At 37.1% G+C, this 23,018-nt stretch overlaps 1 protein-coding gene across 2 annotated transcripts in view; it reads left to right on the top strand.

Moving 5' to 3' along the window:
- GAS2L3 (growth arrest specific 2 like 3) overlaps nucleotides 1–12,527 on the top strand; it is a 40,596-nt gene extending 28,069 nt beyond the window's left edge. For both annotated transcript variants that reach the window (XM_025926952.2, XM_086712553.1), the window contains exons 6-9: nucleotides 895–958; nucleotides 1,897–2,035; nucleotides 6,443–6,550; nucleotides 8,500–12,527. In XM_025926952.2, the coding sequence (XP_025782737.1) occupies nucleotides 895–958; nucleotides 1,897–2,035; nucleotides 6,443–6,550; nucleotides 8,500–9,813 (1,625 nt within the window). In that variant the 3' untranslated portion in view covers nucleotides 9,814–12,527. The remainder of the gene's footprint in view (nucleotides 1–894; nucleotides 959–1,896; nucleotides 2,036–6,442; nucleotides 6,551–8,499) is intronic.
- Nucleotides 12,528–23,018: the final 10,491 nt, after the last annotated feature.

The raw sequence follows: 23,018 nt of genomic DNA, 5'->3' as shown, positions 1-23,018 counted from the left end.
CAGTACAATTCCAAATAGAAGAGGAGAGTGTGGACATCCTCATCTTCTCCCTATTCTTAGGAGGAAGATTCTAAGTCTTTTACCATTAAGAATGATGTTAACTATGGATTTTTCAAAGATGTACATTTTCAGATTTATAAAGTTTCCTTCTATTCCTAGTTTGTTGAGTCTTTTCTTCTCCTCCTCCTCCTTCTTCTAATTCTTCTCAAGTAAAGGGTTTTGGGTTTTGTCAAATTCTTTTTCTGTGACTACTGAGATAATTGTGTGTTTCTTTTATTTTATTAATATGGTGCATTATATTGGTTGATTTTCATATGTTCAACCAACTTTGCATTCTTGGGATAAATTCCACTTGCTCCAGGATTTAGTTTGTCAGGATTGCATTGAAGATTTTTGTATCTATATTCGTAAAAGATACTGGTCTTTAGTTTTCTTGTGATATATTTGACTTTGGTATCAGGGTAATATTGACCTCATAGAATGAGTTAGGAAGTGCTCCTTCTTTTCTGTTTTTGAAAAAGTTTGAGAAGGTCATTAACACATAGTCCTAAGCTAAAGAGAGTTTAGAATAAAATTGAAGTGATATATCTCTTAATATCTCTTATTGAGAGATCTGAAATATAATAACTTAATGTTACTAAGATCTTAGGTGTTTAGACCTAAAATGCTACAAATTTGGGTACATGGTAAGTTTTCATCTTCTTCTTGTTAGCCAGTTTTTTAAAAATTTATGGAAGATGATAATATGTAGAGAAAATAAAAATGTCTTTTCTAAGTCTCCATACAAGTAAACCTAGTGTCTTCATTATTCTTTTCTTTTACCTCTTCCATGCCAGAAATACATTTCCCTATTTAATTTTGCCCTTTAAAATATGTGGTCTTATTTTCTCACAGTTTTGCACAAAGACCCAAGACAGGTGTATCTTTGTCTTCTAGAAATTGGTCGAATTGTGTCAAGGTATGCATTCACATTATTTCAGAACTTCAATGTTATAAACTTTTTAAAAACTACTTTATTTTAGATAGAACACTATTTTCTATAAATAAAAGAAAATACTTTTTAAAAAAATGTTTATTTATTTATCTTGAAAGAGAGAGAGAGAGTGGGGAAAGAGCAGAGAGCAAAGGAAAGAGAGAATCCCAAGAAGGCTCCATGCTGTCAGCACATAGCCCAATGTGGGGCTCGAACTCCTGAGCTGTGAGATCATGACCTGAGCCCAAATCAAGAGTTGGATGCTTAACTGACTGAACTACCAGGCATCCCTAAAAGAAAAGAATTTTTGATTGAAATACCTTAATCTCTTATTTATTCTTCTTCTTCCTTTTTTTTTTATATTAACTTTGTTCTATTTGTGTGAGCTGTGTCATGTGTCAACATCTGCTCACCCATATACTTTACCTTCATTTAATATTAAACTGTAAAAGTAGTTACTTAGAGTTTTTAGACTAAGAATAGGGTAAGAGCATGTAAAACTCTTAGCACTTCAAGGCAAGGCAAATCCTCTGGACACAAAGAGGGTCTGATAAGAAGGTGGAGGCTTGGTGTCCTCCATACCTGGCTCAGCCCCGTCTTTACTCTCGAGCTGACTTTAACCGACTGAGCCACCCAGTCACCCTAACTCTCGAGCTGACTTTAAAGGTAACTGACTTTTGGGATCCCAGTTGAAATTTGGGAGCATCCAGTAGTACAAATATATAGTATGATGTGATTATATCTTAAATTTTTGGCAGTCCATGTAACATTAAAAAGCATTTCCAGATATTCCAGTGAAACAACTGGTAGAAGAGAATCATAAGGACTTCACTTTAAAAATAAAACATAACCTATCATGATATGCAGGGAAGTGTTTGGGTCAGACTTTTCTTGAATAATGAGATCTCCTAATTGGTTTCCAGATATGGGATTGAGCCACCAGTATTAGTAAAACTTGAGAAAGAAATTGAACTGGAAGAGACCTTACTTAATACTTCTGGGCCTGAAGATTCCATTAGCATTCCGAAATCATGCTGTCAGCATGAAGAACTGCATGAAGCTGTAAGTAATCACTCTATTTTCTCTCTCAACTATGATATGTCAAAGTCTCATAGTTTGCCACAGGTGATGTTCCATTTAAAAGAAAATGTTTCTTATTCAGAACATACACCAGTACTAATTTCCATTCCCTGGTGAGTTTAGGGCACTATCTGTTAAAGGTAATTTGTTGTTTCTTGTTTAAGATAAGGGATGGATGTGTAGTTGAGAAGTGGAGAGGCAAATAGGCTGGAATCCACCATGAAGGGTACTGTAGGCCAAAGAATGTATTAATTCTTGTTTAAAACATGTTACTATTATAATATGATTTGCAAATTATGAGGATTACTCTCATGGTCATGTAGAGATTATAGTGGTTTTATTGTAATAATCCAGATGTAAGATGATGAGAACCTAAACTCAAGCAGCAGTAGTGAAGGTGAACCAGAATGAACAATTATAGGACATATTTAGAGGTAGAATTGAAGGAATCCTGATTCTGATGAGGGAGAAAATCTAGGGTGATTTCCAAGGTTTCTATGTAAAGGTATAGTGATACTTGAAGAATATAGGAGGAAAAGCTGTGGGAGCAAATTGATGGGGTTTTTGTGAATGTTGCCCTGACAGAATATATGCAGACTTTTAGATAAGGGGTCTCAACTGGAAAGCCTTTTAACTTGACCTGTTCGTCATCATGTAGAAGTTAGAATTGCAGTTGCTCAGGCTGGGTCTTCTGCAATGACTGTAGTCTAGTAAATGATGGAGGTGAACTGAGTAGCAAACATTTCTTTCTGCTTCCACTGTTGCTTAGAATTATGGTCTTTTTCAGACTGTAGTATTTATGAAAGTGCTTAATGTACACAATTATTTAAGAAATAACGAATAAGGGGCGCCTGGGTGGCTCAGTCGGTTAAGCATCTGACTTCAGCTCAGGTCATGATCTCACAGTTTGTGAGTTTGAGCCCCATATCTGGGTCTGTGCTGGCAGCTCAGAGCCTGGAGCCTGCTTTGGATTCTGTGTCTCCGCCTCTCTCTGCCCCACCCCGTTCACACTCTGTCTCTCTCAAAAATACATAAACATTAAAAAATTTTTTAAAAAAAGAAATAATGAATAAGTCATTACTAATAAACATTTAGAAAGTGTTGCTTTGATTGTTTTGTTTAATGTAATAAAAATCTGTAGTAAGACATTTGGATATCCTTGCAAGACAGATTAAGAAAATGTCAACCTGAATACTCTTTACCAGGCCAAAATATATTTACCTACATGATATTATTGATTTATCTGATGACTGCCAATGTCAGTATGTTACACAGTGATAATGTAGTAGGTAAAAAGTAAAACATTTTCCATTTCATATAATTTAAAATAATGATAAAGAAGAAAACATTGGTAAAGTTTTAAAAAATGTTTATTTATTTTGAGAGAGAGAATGAGAAAGAGACAGACAGACAGAATCCCAAGCAGGCTCTGGTGCTGTTAGCACTGAGCCAAATGCAGGGCTTGATCTCACAAATTGTGAGATTATGACCTGAGCCGAAACCAAGAATTGGATGCTTAACCAACTGAGCCACCCAGGTGCCCCAAAATATTTTTTTACTAAATAGGAAGTACATTGTGTTAATTTCCCTATTATATAAAGATCATGCACAGTTTGATAAGAAAAACATTTCCAGAAGGTAAATGGGCAAAGATTGTTGTTCACACAAGAGAAAAATACAGTGTTGAAACTTGCTGATAATCAAGGAATTAAGACACACCATTTGCCTCATTAGTAAAATTTTTTAAAATTATGAAATCTGGTGCTGGTAAATTCTGGTAAAACTATACTTAGGGATTGCTACTTGTGATGGAAAATGATGTAAACTTTTGAAAAACAAGTTGACAAATGGATATCAAGAACCACAAAAGTGTCTCTCTTTCCTTTTTGTTGTAATTGAAGGGGAATAAAAAAGTAGAATGCATGAAAGTATTTATTGTGTTTATTTATAATGGTGAGAAATTGGAAGCAATGTAAATATTCTCAAATAGGTCAATGGGTAGGTGAATTAGAATCATTATCTTAACAGAATAATCATTGTATGTGATCCTTTGGAAGACTATATAGCAATAAGAAAAATATTTGTGAAAAGTACATAATCGATAGTAGAGTAGTACCTTTTTAAATTATTTTAATTTCATTAGCTGTTTCCTTTAGTGGTTTATTTTTTTATTTTACTTAAAAAATTTTTTTTAACGTTTGTTTATTATTGAGAGACAGAGAGAGACAGAGCACGAGCGAGGGAGAGGCAGAGAAGGGGGAGACATAGAATCTGAAGCAGGCTCCAGGCTCTGAGCTCGTAGCACAGAGCCCAACGCGGGGCTCGAACTCATAAACCGTGAGAGCATGACTTGAGCCGAAGTTGGACATTAACCGATGGAGCCACCCAGGCGCCCCGTCCTTTAGTGTTTTAATGTTAATTATGCAATAGATGAAATCAGAAGAGAACACTTCTTACCCATAGCTCATTTCTTTTAAGCTTACCCCTTTATTTAGATTGTGGATCAACGCTAATCTTTACTGCTGAATGCAAGTGGTATGTGGATATTTTCAAGAAAGTAGTGACTTTTCATGTTCACATTCTTGTGAAAACTAAAAAGGAACACATTTCTCCAAATATATATGTGCTACGTGAATACATTCAGTGTTCACCTATACATATGGGGTCTATAGAAATCTTGGGGTCAGGTTTAAAATAAGGAACAATTATCATCTGATTCATTATTTAGAGTGCTGCATTCAACTATAATTCTGTATGCCTATGAAACATTTATGGATAGAAAGTAGTGACTAAAAAAATACCTCCTTTTAGATTACTTTGGTTAACTAATGTGTAAATGGTTCTAATAATGGTAAATTCTTTACCCATACTTACTTTATTTTTAGCCATCTTATGCATGTACTATGTGTGTGCACATGTGCACATATACCAGGCTATGAACAAGATAAACTTAATTGAATGGCTTATGAAAATAAGTTCTATTTATGATCATATTATTTTGTTAAATGAATTATGTAGGGAGATAAATTCTGGACCCTTCTGATCAGGCCCTGGTGAATCCACCTGTGGCTATTCACGTTGGGTGGATAATGAAGACAATCATACATTTCTATTAGTGCTCAGCTAAATTGGGCATATCTGAAGAGATTTTGGTTTAACGTCATGCCTAAGTTCAATTAAATGAGTTTGTTTAGATATGCTGTGTGTGATAAGTAATTGAGAAAAATATTCATGGCCTTGCTTTTTCAAAAATGTAATTTTAGGAAAACAAACTATTTTCCATGGTGGCTGATATGCAACTTTTTTTCAATCAAACATATCTTAACAAATATTTTAATTTTTAATCAATTTATTACAATGTCCACGTTTTAAATATAAAATTCCTGAATTTCTTTTTATATTCCAGTTTTTGTAATTTTTTAGATGTTTACTGCAGGTAAAAATCTGTAAGCTCCTTGAGGGATAGAGGTAGGGATTTCTTTCCAACTCTCATCTCCTTAGCAGACTATTGAAACAAAGTGAGCACTTTTAGAAAAAATGCCTCTTGAATTGAATTCTTTAGAATTTCACCCTGTTTGGGTGAATAGATATAAATATGCCTCTACTTATTTCAAACAGTAACTTTGGAAGAATCTAGATATTTCCCTCCACTGTTAGCATGGTGTTAAGGAACAAGGGAGAATTCCTACTCAAGCTTTATCTGAGTGGCCTGTCTTTGATTTGACAAAGATATATTAATCAAGGGCATAAAACAATTCAAGCTTAAAAATGAATTCATGTATTTCCTAATGTGTTGTAATGTGTTTTGAATTGACTTCACTGTTGTACACATTTTTAGAACTTCTCCAGTGGTCAGTGAAAGCACTAGGATCCTGATTGCACTTGGGCAGAGAGAGAGTGAGGGGGAGGGAAAGAGGTAGGGTGGGAGGGGGAGAGAGAGACTCAGGACTTCATCACTGGGGCAGCTGGGGGTGGCTCAGTCAGTAGAATATGTGACTCTTGATTTCAGGGTCCTAAGTTCGAGCCCCACGTTGGGTGTGGAGTCTACTTTAAAAAAAAAAAAGACTGTCACTGCCAGCTTTTATTAGATTAGTTAATGTCTAATCTCAACAGTTGTCAGGGCGCCTGGCTAGCTCAGTTGGTAGACCATGTGACTCTTGATCTTGGTATCACGAGTTCAAGCCTCAGGTTGGGTATAGAGGCTACTTAAAAAAAAAAAAAACAAACATATCCCAATATATGTCAACAGGTAAAGGAGAGATAAATGGCTCAACTGTCTTTAAATTCTTATCTTTGAGTTTGATTTTCTTATCAAATAACCTTGCATTTTAATCTTAAATAAAATATTTTTTGTCACAAGCACTAAATTTTGTTTATTTTTAATCTTAGGTTAAACATATTGCTGAAGACCCTCCTTGTAGTTGTTCCCACCGATTTTCTATTGAGTACCTATCTGAAGGACGGTACCGACTTGGGGATAAGATACTCTTTATAAGAGTAAGTCCACCATTTACACTCTATTTACATACAGATCTTGTTTTGAAATTGGATTTATTGCTTTACCAAATTCCTTTTGCTTCTCTTTTAATTTTTAAAAAATTGGAATAGAGGGTGTTATTAATGGAAGAATTTTACTCTACAGGAAAAATATGGAATCCTTGCTTTCATGAGCGTATAATGAGTTTGGGTAGATACCTTGAACACAACAAACTCCTAACTACAGGATAGCTAAGACTGCTCAGACATTGAATATAATTTTTGGGGGAAAATATTTGTATACTTTAGGTATTGTATTCCATTTTTGATATTTTCTAAAAAGGCATAATTTTCCATCATGAGAAGAAAAAAGCAAAACAATACATCTAGTAAGTTTCAATATCAGTCATAAGAAAAGGAAGTAGAAACACTGAAGCTTATAATACTGTATAGATTGGGTCTTAAGTGTAAAACCTTTTTGCATTGACACCGCATCAGTGCATATACCACCATCCTGATATGCATCTTCATTCCCTTCCTTCGCCCCATCTGCAACCCACAGGTGATTGGCCATCCCCTTTATTGGTAAAGAGAAGTTTCACCTGTTGAGCATTCTGTCTACTTCTGATACTAGACCTCTTTTATTCCCAATTTAGGAGTATAATATAAAAGTTTTTAAAAGATAATTTCACCATCCATATTTTCTGTTATTTCATATGTTATCATTACCCACAACCCACCCAACTCACATAGAAACACATCCAAGCATTTTCTACTTTTTAATTAGCTTTATTTTTTTTAAGGCAGTCTGATACAGTGATGGTGCACAGAGCATGGTATTTAAGTTAAAATTTGCAGGGCAATCTCAAATAATTGAGAATATTTGCCTGCTGAATGGATAGGGGCCTGAAAATCAGCTGGGGCTGTGCTGGCAGACCCAGGATGCATCTTGTCCGCACAAAAACACCATTTGGGTTGGGCAGCCTGGTATGTTTGAGACCTGGCCAGGCTGTGTGATTTGAGACTATTTCCTCAATCTCTCAGAGCCAAAATTTTCTTGTATACAAAGAAGAAATGATAAATATATTTATAAATGATATAATATAGAATATATATTATGTAATATAATATAATACAATATAAATATATTTATAAATGATAAATTATATCAAAGTTTTTGAAATATTAAATTGCTAAAATGTACATGAAAGTAATTTATTTAAATTGTAAACTACATGGGGCACCTGGGTGGCTCATTTGGTTAGGCATCCAACTTTGGCTCAGGTCATGATCTCACAGTTTGTGAGTTCGATCCCTGTGTCGGGCTCTGTGCTGACAGCTCAGAGCCTGGAGCCTGCTTTGGATTCTGTGTCTCCCTCTCTCTGTCCCTCCCCTGCTCATTCTCTCTCTCTCTCTCTCTCTCTCTCTCTCTCTCTCTTTCTCTCTCTCTTTCTCTATCTCTCTCTCTCCCTCTCCCTCTCCCTCTCCCCTTCTCTCTCTCTCTCTCTCAAAAATAAATAAACATTAAAAAAATTGAAGCACAAGTTTTAGTCATTTTTATCTTTCTCCCATAATTACTTTTTCTTTCTTATGATGCTTACTTTCTGTAAGTCCTCACTTCTCTTCCAATCCCTCCATCTTTCTTCTCTCTTTTCTTCCTTCAATATTTCATTCTTTATTGAATAATATTGCCCTTGCACTTGTGTATATTTGTAATTTGGATTTTTGGATGCAAGTTATGTGCAAATATTTTTCTTACAAATTAGAAGACGTATATTGTTGCATGATTCAGTATGAATTAAATTGATTATTTTAATATTGTAAGGAATAGACTGTCAATTTATAGTGAAGCTGTTGGCAAGTACTCTGAATTTCATAGATCACAGATGTCACAAATTGTGACTGCTAATGAATTGTAACTGAACGTTTCAGTTTTACAGCTTTACTTTTTACTTTCTTTTGGGGGAAAGATGCTTCATGGAAAACACGTCATGGTCCGTGTTGGTGGAGGCTGGGATACTCTTCAAGGATTTTTGCTTAAATATGATCCCTGTCGCATATTGCAGTTTGCTACACTAGAACAAAAAATTCTAGCATTTCAAAAAGGAGTTGCTAATGAAAGTATACCTGATTCATCTGCCAGAACACCTCAGCTTCCTGAAATGAATCCTTTGTCAGCAGTTAGCATGTTTCAGAAACAAAAATCAAAACCTGGCACACCAGTTGGTATTCCAAGGAGCAAAGAAAAGCAGACATGTCCACCGGCTGAGCTGCTGCCAGCCTCTTCCCCAAAAGGAGGGAATCTGGGCTCCGTGTCAGTCCGTCCTAAATTGCCAAATACTCCAGCAGTGTCTTCTCATCTTAAGCTCAAATCTTCAAAAGGCATAGTAAAGAAACCACCAGTGCCTTCAAACAATGCATCGTCTTCACTTCCTTCTTTAAATCCAGTAGGTAAAAGTACTTCCTCACCAGCTTCATCCAGAACTGCACCTAAATGCATCCCATCACCCAGTACTCCTAAGGTCAAGCTTACTATGGCCCAGAAGCCCAGAGATGTGCCTGAGTCTGCACTTTTGCCAAATAAATCTTCTGGAAAAACTGAACCAAAGCATTTGAAACACACTCATGTATCTTCCAGGGATAATGCAGTATCTCGCTCAGCTGCACATTCAGATTCATCATCAAAGGGTCCAAAGCTCCCTAAAGCAAATATCCATGTAAGGCCTAAACCTTCCCCTTCATTCCATTCCCCTACAAAAGTTACAAAATCTAGTTCCAAAACTACAACCGCAGGTCTAGGAACAGGGTGTCAGCCATCTGATGGAGCCCCACAAGCAAGAGCAATGCCAACACAGAAACTTAAGTCAGCCTTGAATTTAAAGCAGCCACTCTCGGTATCCTCAGTTGTGCCTGCAAAAGCTGCACAGGAATCGAAAGATAAGAATATGGTTTCAGTTGCCAAAAAGCAGCCTCAAAATAAAAGTACATCCCAGAAGATAGGACCCAGCTCCTCGAAGTCCCCTGGCCGTACCCCGCTGTCCATTGTGAGTCTTCCCCAGTCCTCAGTCAAGACACAGACTGTACCAAAGTCAGCACAGACTGCCACTAAGAGCCAGTATTTAGCTAAAGGGCTTCCAAAAAGTGCCAAAGCCCCAGCCTCAACCAGGAAACCACCCTCATCTGGCAAGGAAGCAGTTGGCGGCGATAAAAAACATACTGCAAAGAAAAAGGAAGATGATGACCATTATTTTGTTATGACTGGAAGTAAGAAACCTAGAAAGTAAACACAAATGTGTCATTTGAAGAAAACAGGAAAGTCAAAGAGTGAATGTATTAGCATCACATCTTAAAAATTTCTCCTGTTTGTCCAAATAGGTTCAGACATTAGGCACAGTAAGATGGGGGTTGGAGGTTGGGGATGGAGGTGGAAGGTGCATCAGAATTCACATTTCTGAATTCACCAGAAGGTACCCTTTTGAGGCGGACAGTTGTAAAATTGCTATAAGGTTCTTATTAATAATAGACATTTATATGATTTTCAATTCATAGCATCTTTGTTAATGTCTGCCCTTTAAGGGAAATATAGAGTTAAATAACACTACTAGAGTTATAATTATAGTTGCTATATTTTTTAATGTGTATTAAATATGGAGGTTACATACTGGCTAATGGCAACAGTGGTGCTCTAAATATTAATTATTGCATCTTAAAATTAGCAACGGTTTGGCATTTTTCTTACAAAAGGCACCTAATTTAATTGTTTGATCAGGATTGCCTGATTGAACAATACTAAGTACCAGTGGCTGCTGCTGTTGATTAGCTGGATGTTATTCTAGGGTTGGTAGAATCCTATTACTTAAAATTTTTCAAGCTTTCCAAATCAGGTTTTTGATTTTTGACTGGCTTATTTTAATATTGGTAATATTTTATTATATTTTTGGTAAAAAATTTGTAATATTTTTGGTAAAAAAACACAAAATATTGAAATATAAACTGAAATTTGGTAAAAAAACAAGACATTATAAAATGTACACCTCTTTTAGATGGGTGTTGTGCAATGTGAAAGGGGAAACTGATTTAGTAACTTTTATCATATTAAAAATATTTTTATTATAGTTTCCTATGAGTGCAGATACGAATTTTTACTTTAACATAATGTTTTAACATCAGAATTATGTTTTAACAGCCTTAAAATTAAGGTGTTATTAAAGAATCTTATGGTGGTGCTATATAAAAATTCTCTCATGTGATTGTTATTTTTCTTTAGATAGCACAATGCCAATTTTAAGTAGATCCTTTCAATTACATTATTATTATTTTTTTAATAATGTCATGCTGCTTTCAGTTTTTCAATGGCAAGTGGACAGTACATATGCGGCATTTTGGGCTCTGTAAGCAGATTCTCCAAGGAACATATCCACATCATGTAATGACCGCATAGGTTCCATTGATCTAAGATAAATGTAAATAATTTTTCAAGGGATTGTGACTATTTAAAAAAGTATTAATGTACTTTCAGAAGTTTGGGGGGTGTGCTTATGAACTTTATAGTGTTATCAGTTATCATAGGTTATTGTTTTCAAAATTGTGGTTTGTATTTCCCTATTTTAAGCTAGAATGTGTTGTCTAAAGAAAAATAATGGTTTATACAAAGGTGCAATTATAAGATAAGCATCTTAAGTTGACTACTAACATTCTACAGATTATAAAGCAAGAAAACTTTGTATAAAATGAAGTGACCTTTTGTCTGAGGAATATAGTTAAAATCAGAGATATATGCCGGCTCGTTTTTGGAATAATTGATGTTTCTCTTCTTACAAGAGACAGTCACCAAATATTTGGTTTCGTTCTGTTGCTCTGGGCCTTGAGAGGGAATATTTACGTCTTTGGAAAGTGAAATCAAGTTCAAGAAGTGCTGGAAGCTTTACATTTTTAGTGATCAGAAATATTTAATGTATCTGTCAACGAGGAAGAGTTTTACCTTCAAGAAGGAGTTTATTTCCTCATAAGATCAAAGAATTCTTCTCTATCAGTAACTTCTAGAACTTAAAAAAAATATGATATTACAACCAACCTATGAATCCAAGTAAATTTTACAGTATGTAAACAGTAACTTTTGTGTTGAGAGTAATCAGGAATAAAAGCATCCCACAGGCATCTGGCACAAATTCCAAGAATTTTGTTGTTGTTGTTAAATTGGAAGTTAATTTACAAATGGCCCTGTTCGTCATCAGTAGGGAATTTTTCCAGTTATGTTCATGTTGAATGAATTTTTATTTATATATAGCTTACCCTTCCAACATAAAGATTTTTTAAAAAAAGCAACAGCTGAAAGATACTTTCTTCAAATATATTTTGAAATGCTTTTAAAGAACTGGTGTTTCTAATCATTTTCACAGTTTTTAAAATACAATACCGAAGGTGGAAAGTTTTCATTTCTTCTTACTCATAATACAAGGTTTTAAAAGATTTTTCATATTTCATATTTAATAAAATGAGTATTAAGCTTAAATTGTTAAAGCACCTGGCAGAAGAAATAGCATGTATTTTCAAAAAAGGATGGAATGAGTTTTTATTTTTCTTTGCTATAATTTGTTAACATGACATACATCAAACTAATCTTCAAAGGAAAATGAAATGCTGATCATTTTTAGATTGTTTGGGCTTACAGCAGTTGTTTAAGATTTATGTCTTCAAAATACCTTGATAAATTAAGTGACCTCTAACTTTCCTTTCCATATTGAGTTTACAATTCTTAATGGATAAGGGAAATTTTTTGAGAAAAAATTGCTCTTCCTTCTGTAATCTATTTATCTCTACTTGATTTTTAAATCTATTAGTCTTAAAGCCCTCAATGATAAGTGGTTATTATACATTTGTACATCCAGGTTCACATATGACTCCATTTGAATCCAAATTTGTGCACATTTTCTTGTGCAGCAGTGTTTGTATCAGATTTTAACTTATATTTTCTCAAGTATTAAAATTTAAACGTAAACGAGTTCTCCATTTGCTTTTTTGTGTGTTGTGAATACATTCTGATCACTTGGTTCATGTGAGAAATCACATATATTAAGCACTCATAATCACATATATTAAGCACTCATAATTTGAGAATAGTTTTGATTTTATTGCTACTTAAACTGTCCTTTTTACACATATGAAATTCATTTCAGTACTCCCATGAGATTATAAGATTCTGCTGTTAAATAGCAGTATTTTTGTTCCCTAAGTTGCTGTATCTCCTAGAAGTTTGACTCAGTAAAGGCTAAACTCATATTTAATGATAACTGAGATAATAGAAATAATTTATTGTTTATTAAAGCACAGTTCTGTAGATTACACAAGTATCGTGTTAATGGAAGGCTACTGATAGGAGGAATTTCCAGTTCCTGGAATTCTGTTTTAATTACACACTCAGACACAGTGAGAATAGCCTTGAAAATACTCATGTTTTTGTATATTCATGATCAGAGCAATTATAAAAACTAGTTCAATATGTGTTCAATATGTATTTCTTGTGATGTTCCTAAAAAGAAAACAAAAAAATTCCACTTAGGCAAAATTCTTATATTTCCCTAACTATTTGTAAGGAAAACCTGTGTGTACAATTTTAAACTTAAAGTCATGAGATTATGAAATTTGGGGGAATATTAGGAAAACATTAAAAAACAATTACCAGTAAATCTGAGATTGTAAACTGATATTTTATAGTTGTTTTCCTATAAATACACTGTTTTATTCTGGCAAAAAAAACACAATACTTGATCTTGAAGAAATAATACATGCATGGATTTAGCAATAAGGTTGTTAACTATAGCACATGCTAATATTGGTATAGCCATAAAATAGAATACCATATAGTCATTAAAAATGAGGTTGACTTTGCTTTGTCTTAGAAGAAGTATATATGGTGATGAAGTGGCTTGTTTTTTGCAAGACTGCTGTGATAAAACAATATATAGTTTTTCTTAATTTGCAGCATTCAGCCAGGGACAGCACAGTTCTTACTGCATGGTGTGATACCTGAGTTAATATCATTAACCTCTTGTGGATAGTCTCTTCGTGTTTCATATAATAAATTTTGTTTAATATGACCAACTTTCTTAAATGACTTTTGGTAAATTATCATACTGGAATGAGTGAATATAATAAATAGAATGGATTAATGTTGGAAATGTCTGTGGAGGACCTCTAGTGGTCAAATGTGATAGTATTGCTACACTTGTATCCACTCAAACACCTATTGAGTTGTGGAGCTAGAACGAAGGAATAAGGCAGTTATCACATTCAAGAGTCTTGGATTTACAAAGCACTTTGCAAGTCACAAAACAGTTAATTACATTAATATCCAATCTTTTGAATAATCCTATGAGATTAGTATTATTATCTGCATGAGAATACTAGCACCATAAACACAGGAATTGCACGTTTTGTTTACCACTATATTCCCAAAGCCTAAACCAGCACCTGGCATATAATAGGCATTCAGTACATATTTGTTAATAAATTAATTAATGAATCCTCTTTTTGTAGTGGAGGATGCTAAGCCTCAAGAAAATTGACAGTAAATATAAAAATACCTACTAGGATTGATTAACTGAATATTATTTGAAGGATAAATTTATTTTTGCCTATTTACACTTTTCCCCAAATTTGATTTGTTCTTTATGTTAATGTGATAAAGAAAGTAGGACTTAAATGGCATCTTTTTAAAGATCCACATCCTGCTTTTTTATTTCTTCTGAGAAAAGTCTTGGTTTAATGCTTTTTGAATTACTCTTCAAGCATTCTAAGCTTGAATAGGTTTAAAGATTAGTATGTTTTTAGTTTAATATTTATAAAGTTCTTAACTATGTTCAAAGCACTGGATGTAGGACAATGTGATGAAGTTGAGGTGCTCTGTAATGTTGCTGAATGAATGAATAAAAGAAAAATAAGTTAAATCTAGCACAAAATACTAAAATTAGCAATTAAAATCAGTTTCCTGACAGTGCAATGCAAGTAGATATTGGTAGAAGATACTACATTGTAGATGGCGTTAGCAACTTCATTAAGAAAACAAAAGAAAACCCAACATTTAAGAATAAGTGATTGTCCTCTGAATGAGCAGGGTTCATATGCTTCTTCCAAAAGGAATAAATAGATCTCTCTTACACAGCCCTGAAAATGTGATACAAAGTTGTGTATGTAGATCTCTTCAGTGATTCATTGCACTGTACTGGGTGCTCTGGAATGCAATAAGTAGCTGTGAAAGAACAGGCCAACCTGTGGTGTTTATTGAAAAGAGGAGTGGAATGTGACATTTTAAATTTTAATCCCAAGCACCGAGGTAAGATGAAGGCAAGTGCCTTATTTATTTATTTTTATTTTTATTTCAGTGTAATTAACATACAATTTTATCTTCATTTCAAATGTACAATATAGTGATTCACCAATTCTACACATTACTTAGTGTTCAGCATGATGAATGTGCTCTTAATCCCCTTCACATATTACACCCATCCCCCTACTCACCTCACCTCTAGTAACCATCAGTTTGTTCTCCATAGTTAAGAGTCTGCTTCTTGGTTTGTCTCTCTCTTTCTCCTTTGCTTGTTTCTCTTGTTCCTTAAATTCCACATATGAGGGAAATAATATGGTATTTGTCTTTCTCTGACTGGCTTATTTCACTTAGCATAATACCTTCTAGGTCCATCCATGTTATTGCAAATGGCAAGATTTCATTCTTTTTTATGGCTGAATAATACTCCATTGTATATATACACCATATCTTATTTATCCATTCATCTATCGATAGACACTTGGGCTACTTCATAATTTGGATATTGTAAATAATGCTGCAGTAAACATAGGAGTGCACGTGTCCCTTTGAATGCATGTTTTCTTTCATATTCTTTGGGCAAATACCCACTAGTGTGATTACTGGATCATAGGGTAGTTCTATTTTTAACTTTTTGAGGAACCTCCATACTGTTTTCCACAGTGGCTTCACCAGTTTGCATTCCCACCAACAGGGCACCAGTGTTCCTATTTCTCCACATCCTTGGAAGGTAAGTGCCCTTAAACAGCAATTTGCAGTAGTTTCCATTTGCTTCAAGCATCAGCAAGAACATTTTTGAAGTTCATGAAGTCTCAGGTCTCCTTTGAAGTTAAAAAAAAAAGTCCACACTGTTGAAAATTACAGCCTTTGAAATCAGAGAAGCTCAGAGGGCAAGTTAAGAAGGGAGCATAGTTCCGTGTCTCCAGAGGATAGTTCAGCAGGAGATTGGAGCCACTATTCTTTTGACTACCCATTCCTTCCCTCACCCCCATCCTTCACATGGCTCACAGTTAACCTTCATGTCAAAGTGTAAACATCACTCACCCAGAAACTCAGACCCTCCAAGCCTGGGTTGGATTCCTCCAGTGTACTTTCTTCCCAGCTTCTATCTTTCCTGTCAATACATTGCACCAAACACGAATTTCCCATTTATCTAAATCCCTGACCAAACCTAGGATGAGAACTCCATGTCTCACTTGTTCATAGTTGCATCTCCTGCATTCGGTGCCTGTATTTAATGCCTAAATGTTTATGGAAGGAAAGAGGGAGGGAAGGAAATCCCCCTTAACTGGAGGCAATAAGCATCAGTATGTGTAAGGGAACCTCTAGCTTAATGTTGTTGACCTACCTACTGTGAAGTAGATTTTTTCCAGAGAATACATCAGAGTAGGGTGTGAAGAAGTCTGCAGACATGACCTGCTTATTTGTGGAGAGGAGAGGGGAAGAGGGCAGTAGTAAGAGAGGCCTTGAAGTTATGGATTTCTTACTTACATTAATGACAGAGCTGCAGTTTCACAGAAGAAAAGTGTTAGAAACTTCCCAACTTACTATCTAGGTTTTTCTTTAAAAACATGCATTTTCAGGGATATGAGAGAATATTCCAGAGTGTCACATAGATTAATAAAGATCTTGCTGCGAACTAATTCACTTCTCACATTGAACAGATGAGAAAACTCAGGTCAGAGAGTTTATTGGTAGAGCCTATCAGCTGCAGAATTAAAGCCAACCACTGAGCAGCAGAGTGAAGTCAAAATGTTAGCTGGGTGTCCATTGGGTCTATGAATTATCCCAGTTCAATGGCCCCTTCAATGGGTCCTAAATGCATTGGATCCAACCCAGCAGATTCCTTGTATTACTTGTAATCGTATTGGTTCTAAAGCAATCTATACAACCACAATTCAGTAAAACACCAGTTCATTCATTTACTCTTCTGGCAGACAATTTTTCTGAGTGTCTACCCTGTGCCAGGTACTAACCTGTATGCTAGGGACACAGTGACAAGACCACTCACTGCTCTCCAGGAGATGACAATCTTTGTTCAAGTGGTTTTTTTTTTTTTTTTTTTTTTAAATATGATGTTCTTTCTGACCATAGCCCGCTCAATTTTTTCCTTGTGATTTATTTTACCCATGGGATAAAATACCTTGATAAGAACAGCTTGTCTTCTCATATTGCTTCAGATCAGGAGCCTATAAAAGAAAATGGAAAATTGGTATTTGTATTTTTTTTAATCTTTATTTTTGAGAGAGAGAGAGAGAGACAGAGTGCAAGTGGGGGAGGAACAGAGAGAGAGGGAGACACAGAATCCGAAGCAGGCTCCAGGCTCCGAGCTGTTAGCACAGAGCCCGACGTGGGGCTCGAACCCACAAGCTGTGAGATCATGACCCGACCCGAAGTCAGATGTTTAACCGACTGAGCCACCCAGGTGCCCCAGAGCACTGGTATTTGTATCTGAGCCTCAAGGACAAGGGACATTTACCGTCAGCTGTTACTCAGATAATAGAGCAGTAAGAGTCAAGTCCTAAACACAGGGTTGGAAACAGAAAGGAACCTGAGCTTTTTCTGGGTAAGCCATTATTTAAAATCAAGAAACACACGTCTCTCACACAAGGGAGTTTCTATTACTCTGTAGAGTATTTTCTGTGGTACTAGGAATTGATTCCTTCCTATTGCCTCCACTAAGCTCCACCTCAGTCTTAAGTGTGCCACAGAACAGAGACGAGCTCTCAAAGTAGCTGCACGTGAGAAGGCTGGCCTCCCACCAGCCACTTCAGTCATGTTCAAGGAGCACAGTTTCGAGGAGATTCTTCCTGTGATTGGACATCTCAGTGCCTTGCCCTAGCAGACAACAAAGGAAACTTGTTCTGTAAAATGCATTGCTGTGAATCACAGAATGACACATTCAGGGCCTTTGCAGCATCTTCCTGGCTGGCCTATAGCTCCAAGGGACCCATAGGCATCCTGGGAAGACCTGGTGTGTTGGCCACATATCCAGCATGGCTGGTCTGTGGTATGCTGGTGTGCACAGAAGTAACACAGCCCTTGACCCTCCCCTAGAGCCAAGACCATCCAACTATACCCTCTCTTACATCTTCACTTTCTTTTACCAGTTTTTCTCCTAATCCTACAAATATGCTAAGGTCTCTGATTATGCTTTTCTCCCCATTCTCTCATCCCCAGTGGCCACCATGTTTTGGTCAGAATGGGCTAGGCTTTGCTGCAGAAACAAACAAACAAACAAGAAAACACTCTTCTTGGCTTTTAGCAACAAAAGTTACTTCGCACTCATGCTACATGTCCATCTGGGTCATCTGGAGCTCTGCTGCTCATGGTTGCTCAGGGACCCAGGCTGCTGGAAGCTTCATCTTGACAAAGACTTCAGCAATTACTACGGAGGGAGTGTGGGAATGGCCAGCCCCTCGTTTCTGAAACTCCTCCTTGGTCCTCCTGACATGGTTCTGAGTTTTCTCATGATTCCCTGATCCCTCACTCCCTAGTCCAGTTTTCTGACTCATGCTCCTTCGCTGCCCTTTCCATGTAGCCAGTCCCTAAGAAACGTTCCTTGGCCCTCTTCTAACACATACTTTCTCTCTTGGCAATTTCTTCCAAACTGTGCTTTCCAGTACCATCTCCATGCAAATGATTTCCAGATCTGTATGTTCGACCCTATTTCCCTGAGCCCCAGGTCTATTGTCAGCAGCCATCAGCCTCCTCCCATTACAACCTTAAAAATCTCTTGTCTAAAAAGGAACTTTCTATCTCTACCAAATCTACTCTTCCTCTCAGCTACCCTATTTCTGTTGATACCCCTTCCTTTCCCCACATCGAAATTTTCAAATTATTTTAGAACGTGTCTTAAATCCATCCTCTGCCTTCTACTACTGCCCAAGTTCCTGGCACCTCTCTCATGGAAGACAGAAGCTCTTTGACCATACCTTCAGCTTCTCTCCGTGGCTCAAGGCCACATGTGATACAACTCTAGCACGTCCCATTCTGGGAGAATGGTACACACTGGAGTTGTGCAGCGCAGTGGCTCTGCAGGTCCACACTGCGCCAATAGTAATCTGCCTACAGCTCAGCTTAAATCATGACATACCACTCTTAAAAAACCTGCCTTGGCTTTCCATTTCAACCTGATGCCTTGGCTCTACCCTCCACAGTCAGGATGGAGGTCGCTCTCCCTCTTCTGAACTCCCACATCTTTCCTACACCAAGTAGTATTTTCTATCCTGTGTCACAGTGATTTAAGAATAGTTTTTCCTCTTAAGTACTTGATAAGTGAGAAGTTACTTCTTACTTGAGGGATTAAATTAAAAAAGACTATTTGCTGCTTACAGTGGAAAAACCCAAGCCAAAATGGCTTAAGTGTTAAAAGGGAATGTATTGGCTCACATAAATGAGAATTGCAGAGGGTACATCCTACTGCTCAGTCACAGCTGAATGCAGGGCTCAAGTGAGATCCTTGGGATTCCTTCCCTCTCTTTCCATCCAGGAAGCTAAAATCACAGCAGGCCTGTCTGGCAGTAGCTGGAGCCAAGGAGGCAATGCAGCTACTGCCGGAGAAGCTGCCCAAGGAAGCTAGAGAGAAGAAACACTCCAGATTTTCCCTTTTCCTGTCCTCTGGTGGCCCACTGGTGCCTTCCTTTGGCTGACCCTGGGGTCTGGGAAACACAGCCTGTAGGGCTCAGAGGGGAGCAGGGGAAGAGAGAGGGGTGTGTCTGAGAACACACAGGCAGACCATCAGCACAAGTAACTCAAAGCCATACAATGGTAAATGGTGGAGCCTGTCTTGAACTGTAGCTGAAGTTGTGAATCCTGCTACCTATGACACAGCCAGCATGAAGGGGCATTCCAGCTGGAGCATCTGTGTGAGCAAAGGCACAGGTGGAAATTCTGGAGCATGTATGGAAATAGCAGAGAGTTCTCTTGGGCTGCAATGTAAGGTGCTTTCAGAGGAGCAGTGGAGAATAGGGTCCCCACTATAAATCCTTAAGACCTGGCTCAAGAATTTGGCCTTCATTTGGGAAGAAAAAGGGAAGTTACTAAACGAAAAGAAAGAGTTAATGTAATTTGTTTATAGCAATAAAAATGTCAGAAACAAGAAGGACATGCTTGGACTCTTTTCAAACAAAATCAAGATACAAAGTGAGACAATCCCCAAGAATAAAGATTAAAAATACAGTAGAGTTGCTTTTTTCTTAATTTTGTATGATTGCCATCTTTGTTACTTATAACAGGAATTAGGAATGAGCATTGCTTCATTCATTCATTCATTCATTCATTCAAGTGAGGATCTGCTATGAGCTGGGCCGTGTGCTGGGGTTTTCAAGGAAGCCAACCAAAGTCGTTTTTTAGGCTATTCTAATATTTCTGAAGATGTAGGAACGCACTCCATGTAATGATGTTTGGTCTGAAAAGAGATCTGTGGTGTCCACAAAGTACATAAACATGGTGGTACACTTTGTACTCGTGGATTTAAATCTCATGGTCATAGGCTCTGGCTGCCTTTATTTGAAGTTAAATGGCTTGAGCTTATTTGCTACTGATATGGACGGACTATGAATAAAAAAAAAATGTGGACTAAAAAGGCAAGAGGGAGATTTTGCATTTTGGTGGGATGAGATTGAGTTAGTTATTAAGCCCCTTGACAGGGGCACCTGGGTGGCTCAGTCAGTTAAGCAACCGACTTCAGCTCAGGTCATGATCTCACAGTCCAGGAGTTCGAGCCCCGTGGTGGGCTCTGTGCTGACCGCTCAGAGCCTGGAACCTGCTTTGGATTCTGTGTCTCCCTCTCTCTGCCCCTCCCCGGCTCATGCTCTGTCTCTCTATGTCTCAAAAATAAATAAAAACATTAAAAAGTCCCTTGACACTTCCATTTCTTTAGGCACAAACTGAAGATAAGTTTATCATCACCAACATCAACAACACAAATGCACCAAATAAATGCCTGGTTGTGAGTCATACAACATGAGACATGTCACAGAAGGGACATCCTATTGTATAAACTAGGTTTCTAGCCTATAAACATGGCTAGCTTTATAATTTTTTCCTTCTTTTAACGTTTATTTTTTGAAAGAAAGAGAGTGCAAGTGGGGGAGGGGCAGAGACAGGAGGACAGAGGATCCAAAGTGGGTTCTGTGCTGACAGCAGCAAGCCCAATGTGGGCCCTAAACTCGCGAATTGTGAGATCATGACCTGAGCTGAAGTCGGATGCTCAACTGACTGAGCCACCCAGATGCCCTTAGCTTTACAATGTTTAATCAACAGGCAGTAAGTAAAAAAGTATGAGTCCATAGGTGTTTGGAACATTTAGTCCAACTCCCCTCCCATGACATAACACAACTCATTCATTCAATGTTTATTAAGTACTTTCTATCTTCCATGAATTCAACAAAGTGATTAATTGTCTATATGTATTCATCTTTGGATAATGGTGAACAAAATAGATATGGGTTGACTCCTCATGGAGGTTGCATATAATGAAAGTAATCTGTGTCCATGTTTTGGCACAGATTGTGCTGTCACAATTTCACTCTTTAGCAAAGAAGACAAATTTATAACTGCAAACACAATGTGATGAGTGTATGAAGGTTTTCATTGAGAATGAGTGTCCTGAGAAGGCTCCTCTAAGTAACTAATACAGTAGCTGGAACTCAAAGGAAGAGCAAGAGTTTCCAAATATTTGGGGAAACATGTTTTGAGTAGAAGGAGTGGCAGGATGCTGTGTTATGGAAATGTGAATCATCATTAAGAGTTTGTAACACAAGAGCTCTGAGGGCATGGGAACAGGTGCACAAAACTAGGTCATGTTGGGCTTTGTGGACGATGTTTTAGAGCCTGGATTTTATAGTGAGGTGTATGGAGGCAGTTGATGGATGTGAAACAGAGCATTGACATGATTGGGTTTGCCTTTCAGGGAAACCATCCTCCAGCATTGTGACTCCAGAAGCTGCTAAAGAGACAGGATTAAAGAAACTTGGCTGCTCCCTGGATTACAGGTGTGTGTGTTTTGGGGGAGGAGGATGGTAGGGAGAGTCTAGAAGGCTCCCAGGTTTCTGACTTTTTGTAGCAGACCCCATTCAATCCTCAGTCTCCAGACTTTTCACAGTAAACATATTCTGTTGTTGCAGGCGACAACAAGACCTATCTTCCTCGAACAGATCTTTTGCCATGTTGCTTCCTTGTTCCAAAACTTTTAGTCAGTGTTTTTTACTCCTCAAATATGAATTTTAAAATTTCCTTCCATGGCCCTTTGTTGGATCTACTCTATGGTCCCAACTTTGAATCCCTCCACTCACCTGCCAGTCTTCTTTCCATATTAGACAAAATCCCACTCCCTTCCACCTCAGTGCCCTTGCAGTTTCCCTTGATTTATCTTAAGTGCACCATCCTCCGAGGCTAGCTTAAGCTTCGTCACCTTCATGCACTCTGAGCACATTGTGCCTACCAGATCTGCTGGATCTTCCTTTATCTACTACAGCTTGGAGTTAAATACATAACACTCATCAGAATACGGGTTTCACAGGGACGGGGAGTTTTGTCCTTTATTGTTCACTGCTATATTCCCATAGTTGGAAACTGGTAGATAAACATTTGTTGAATTAATGACTATTAGGTTCCCTATAGATATTTAAGAAATATAACATTATCAAGAAATAGAACACTTGGTGAATTTGGTCATTCGTTAAGTCAACAAGCATGCACCGAATGATTGCCATGTGACAAGCATTGTGATAGTTTTGGGGTATTCAAAAAATGATTAGAACTGGAGTACACCTTCAAGGAGTTCACACTGAGAATGAAATCATTATCCTAGAGAATCAAAATCTGATGAATACTTACATTTTAACATACATAAAAACGTAGGGAGCAATCCAGATTTTTTTGTTAAAAAGAAAATAAGAATTTTATATCCCTTAGATGTCAACGTTTTCAAAGTCTGATAATAGCAAACTTTAGTGAAGATGTGTGGCAACAGCCACCCTCAAATATGGTAGTGGGGAGGAAGATCAGTGCAATCACTTCGGAGAGCAATTTTCTGGTTATCTAGTAAAGGTGAGGATGTGTATGCAAGACATTCTAGCAGTTCTACATCTACGTAGAAAAACTCTCAGATATCTGCATGGAACATACATACAGTAATGCATGCCAATTGCAACATTATTG

Source organism: Puma concolor, chromosome B4 (genome assembly GCF_028749965.1).
Source record: "Puma concolor isolate L17-30 chromosome B4, mPumCon1.1.hap2, whole genome shotgun sequence".
Classification (NCBI taxonomy): Eukaryota; Metazoa; Chordata; class Mammalia; order Carnivora; family Felidae; genus Puma; species Puma concolor.
Note: the sequence above shows the minus strand (reverse complement) of the source record. Positions and strands in the feature narration are given on the sequence as shown.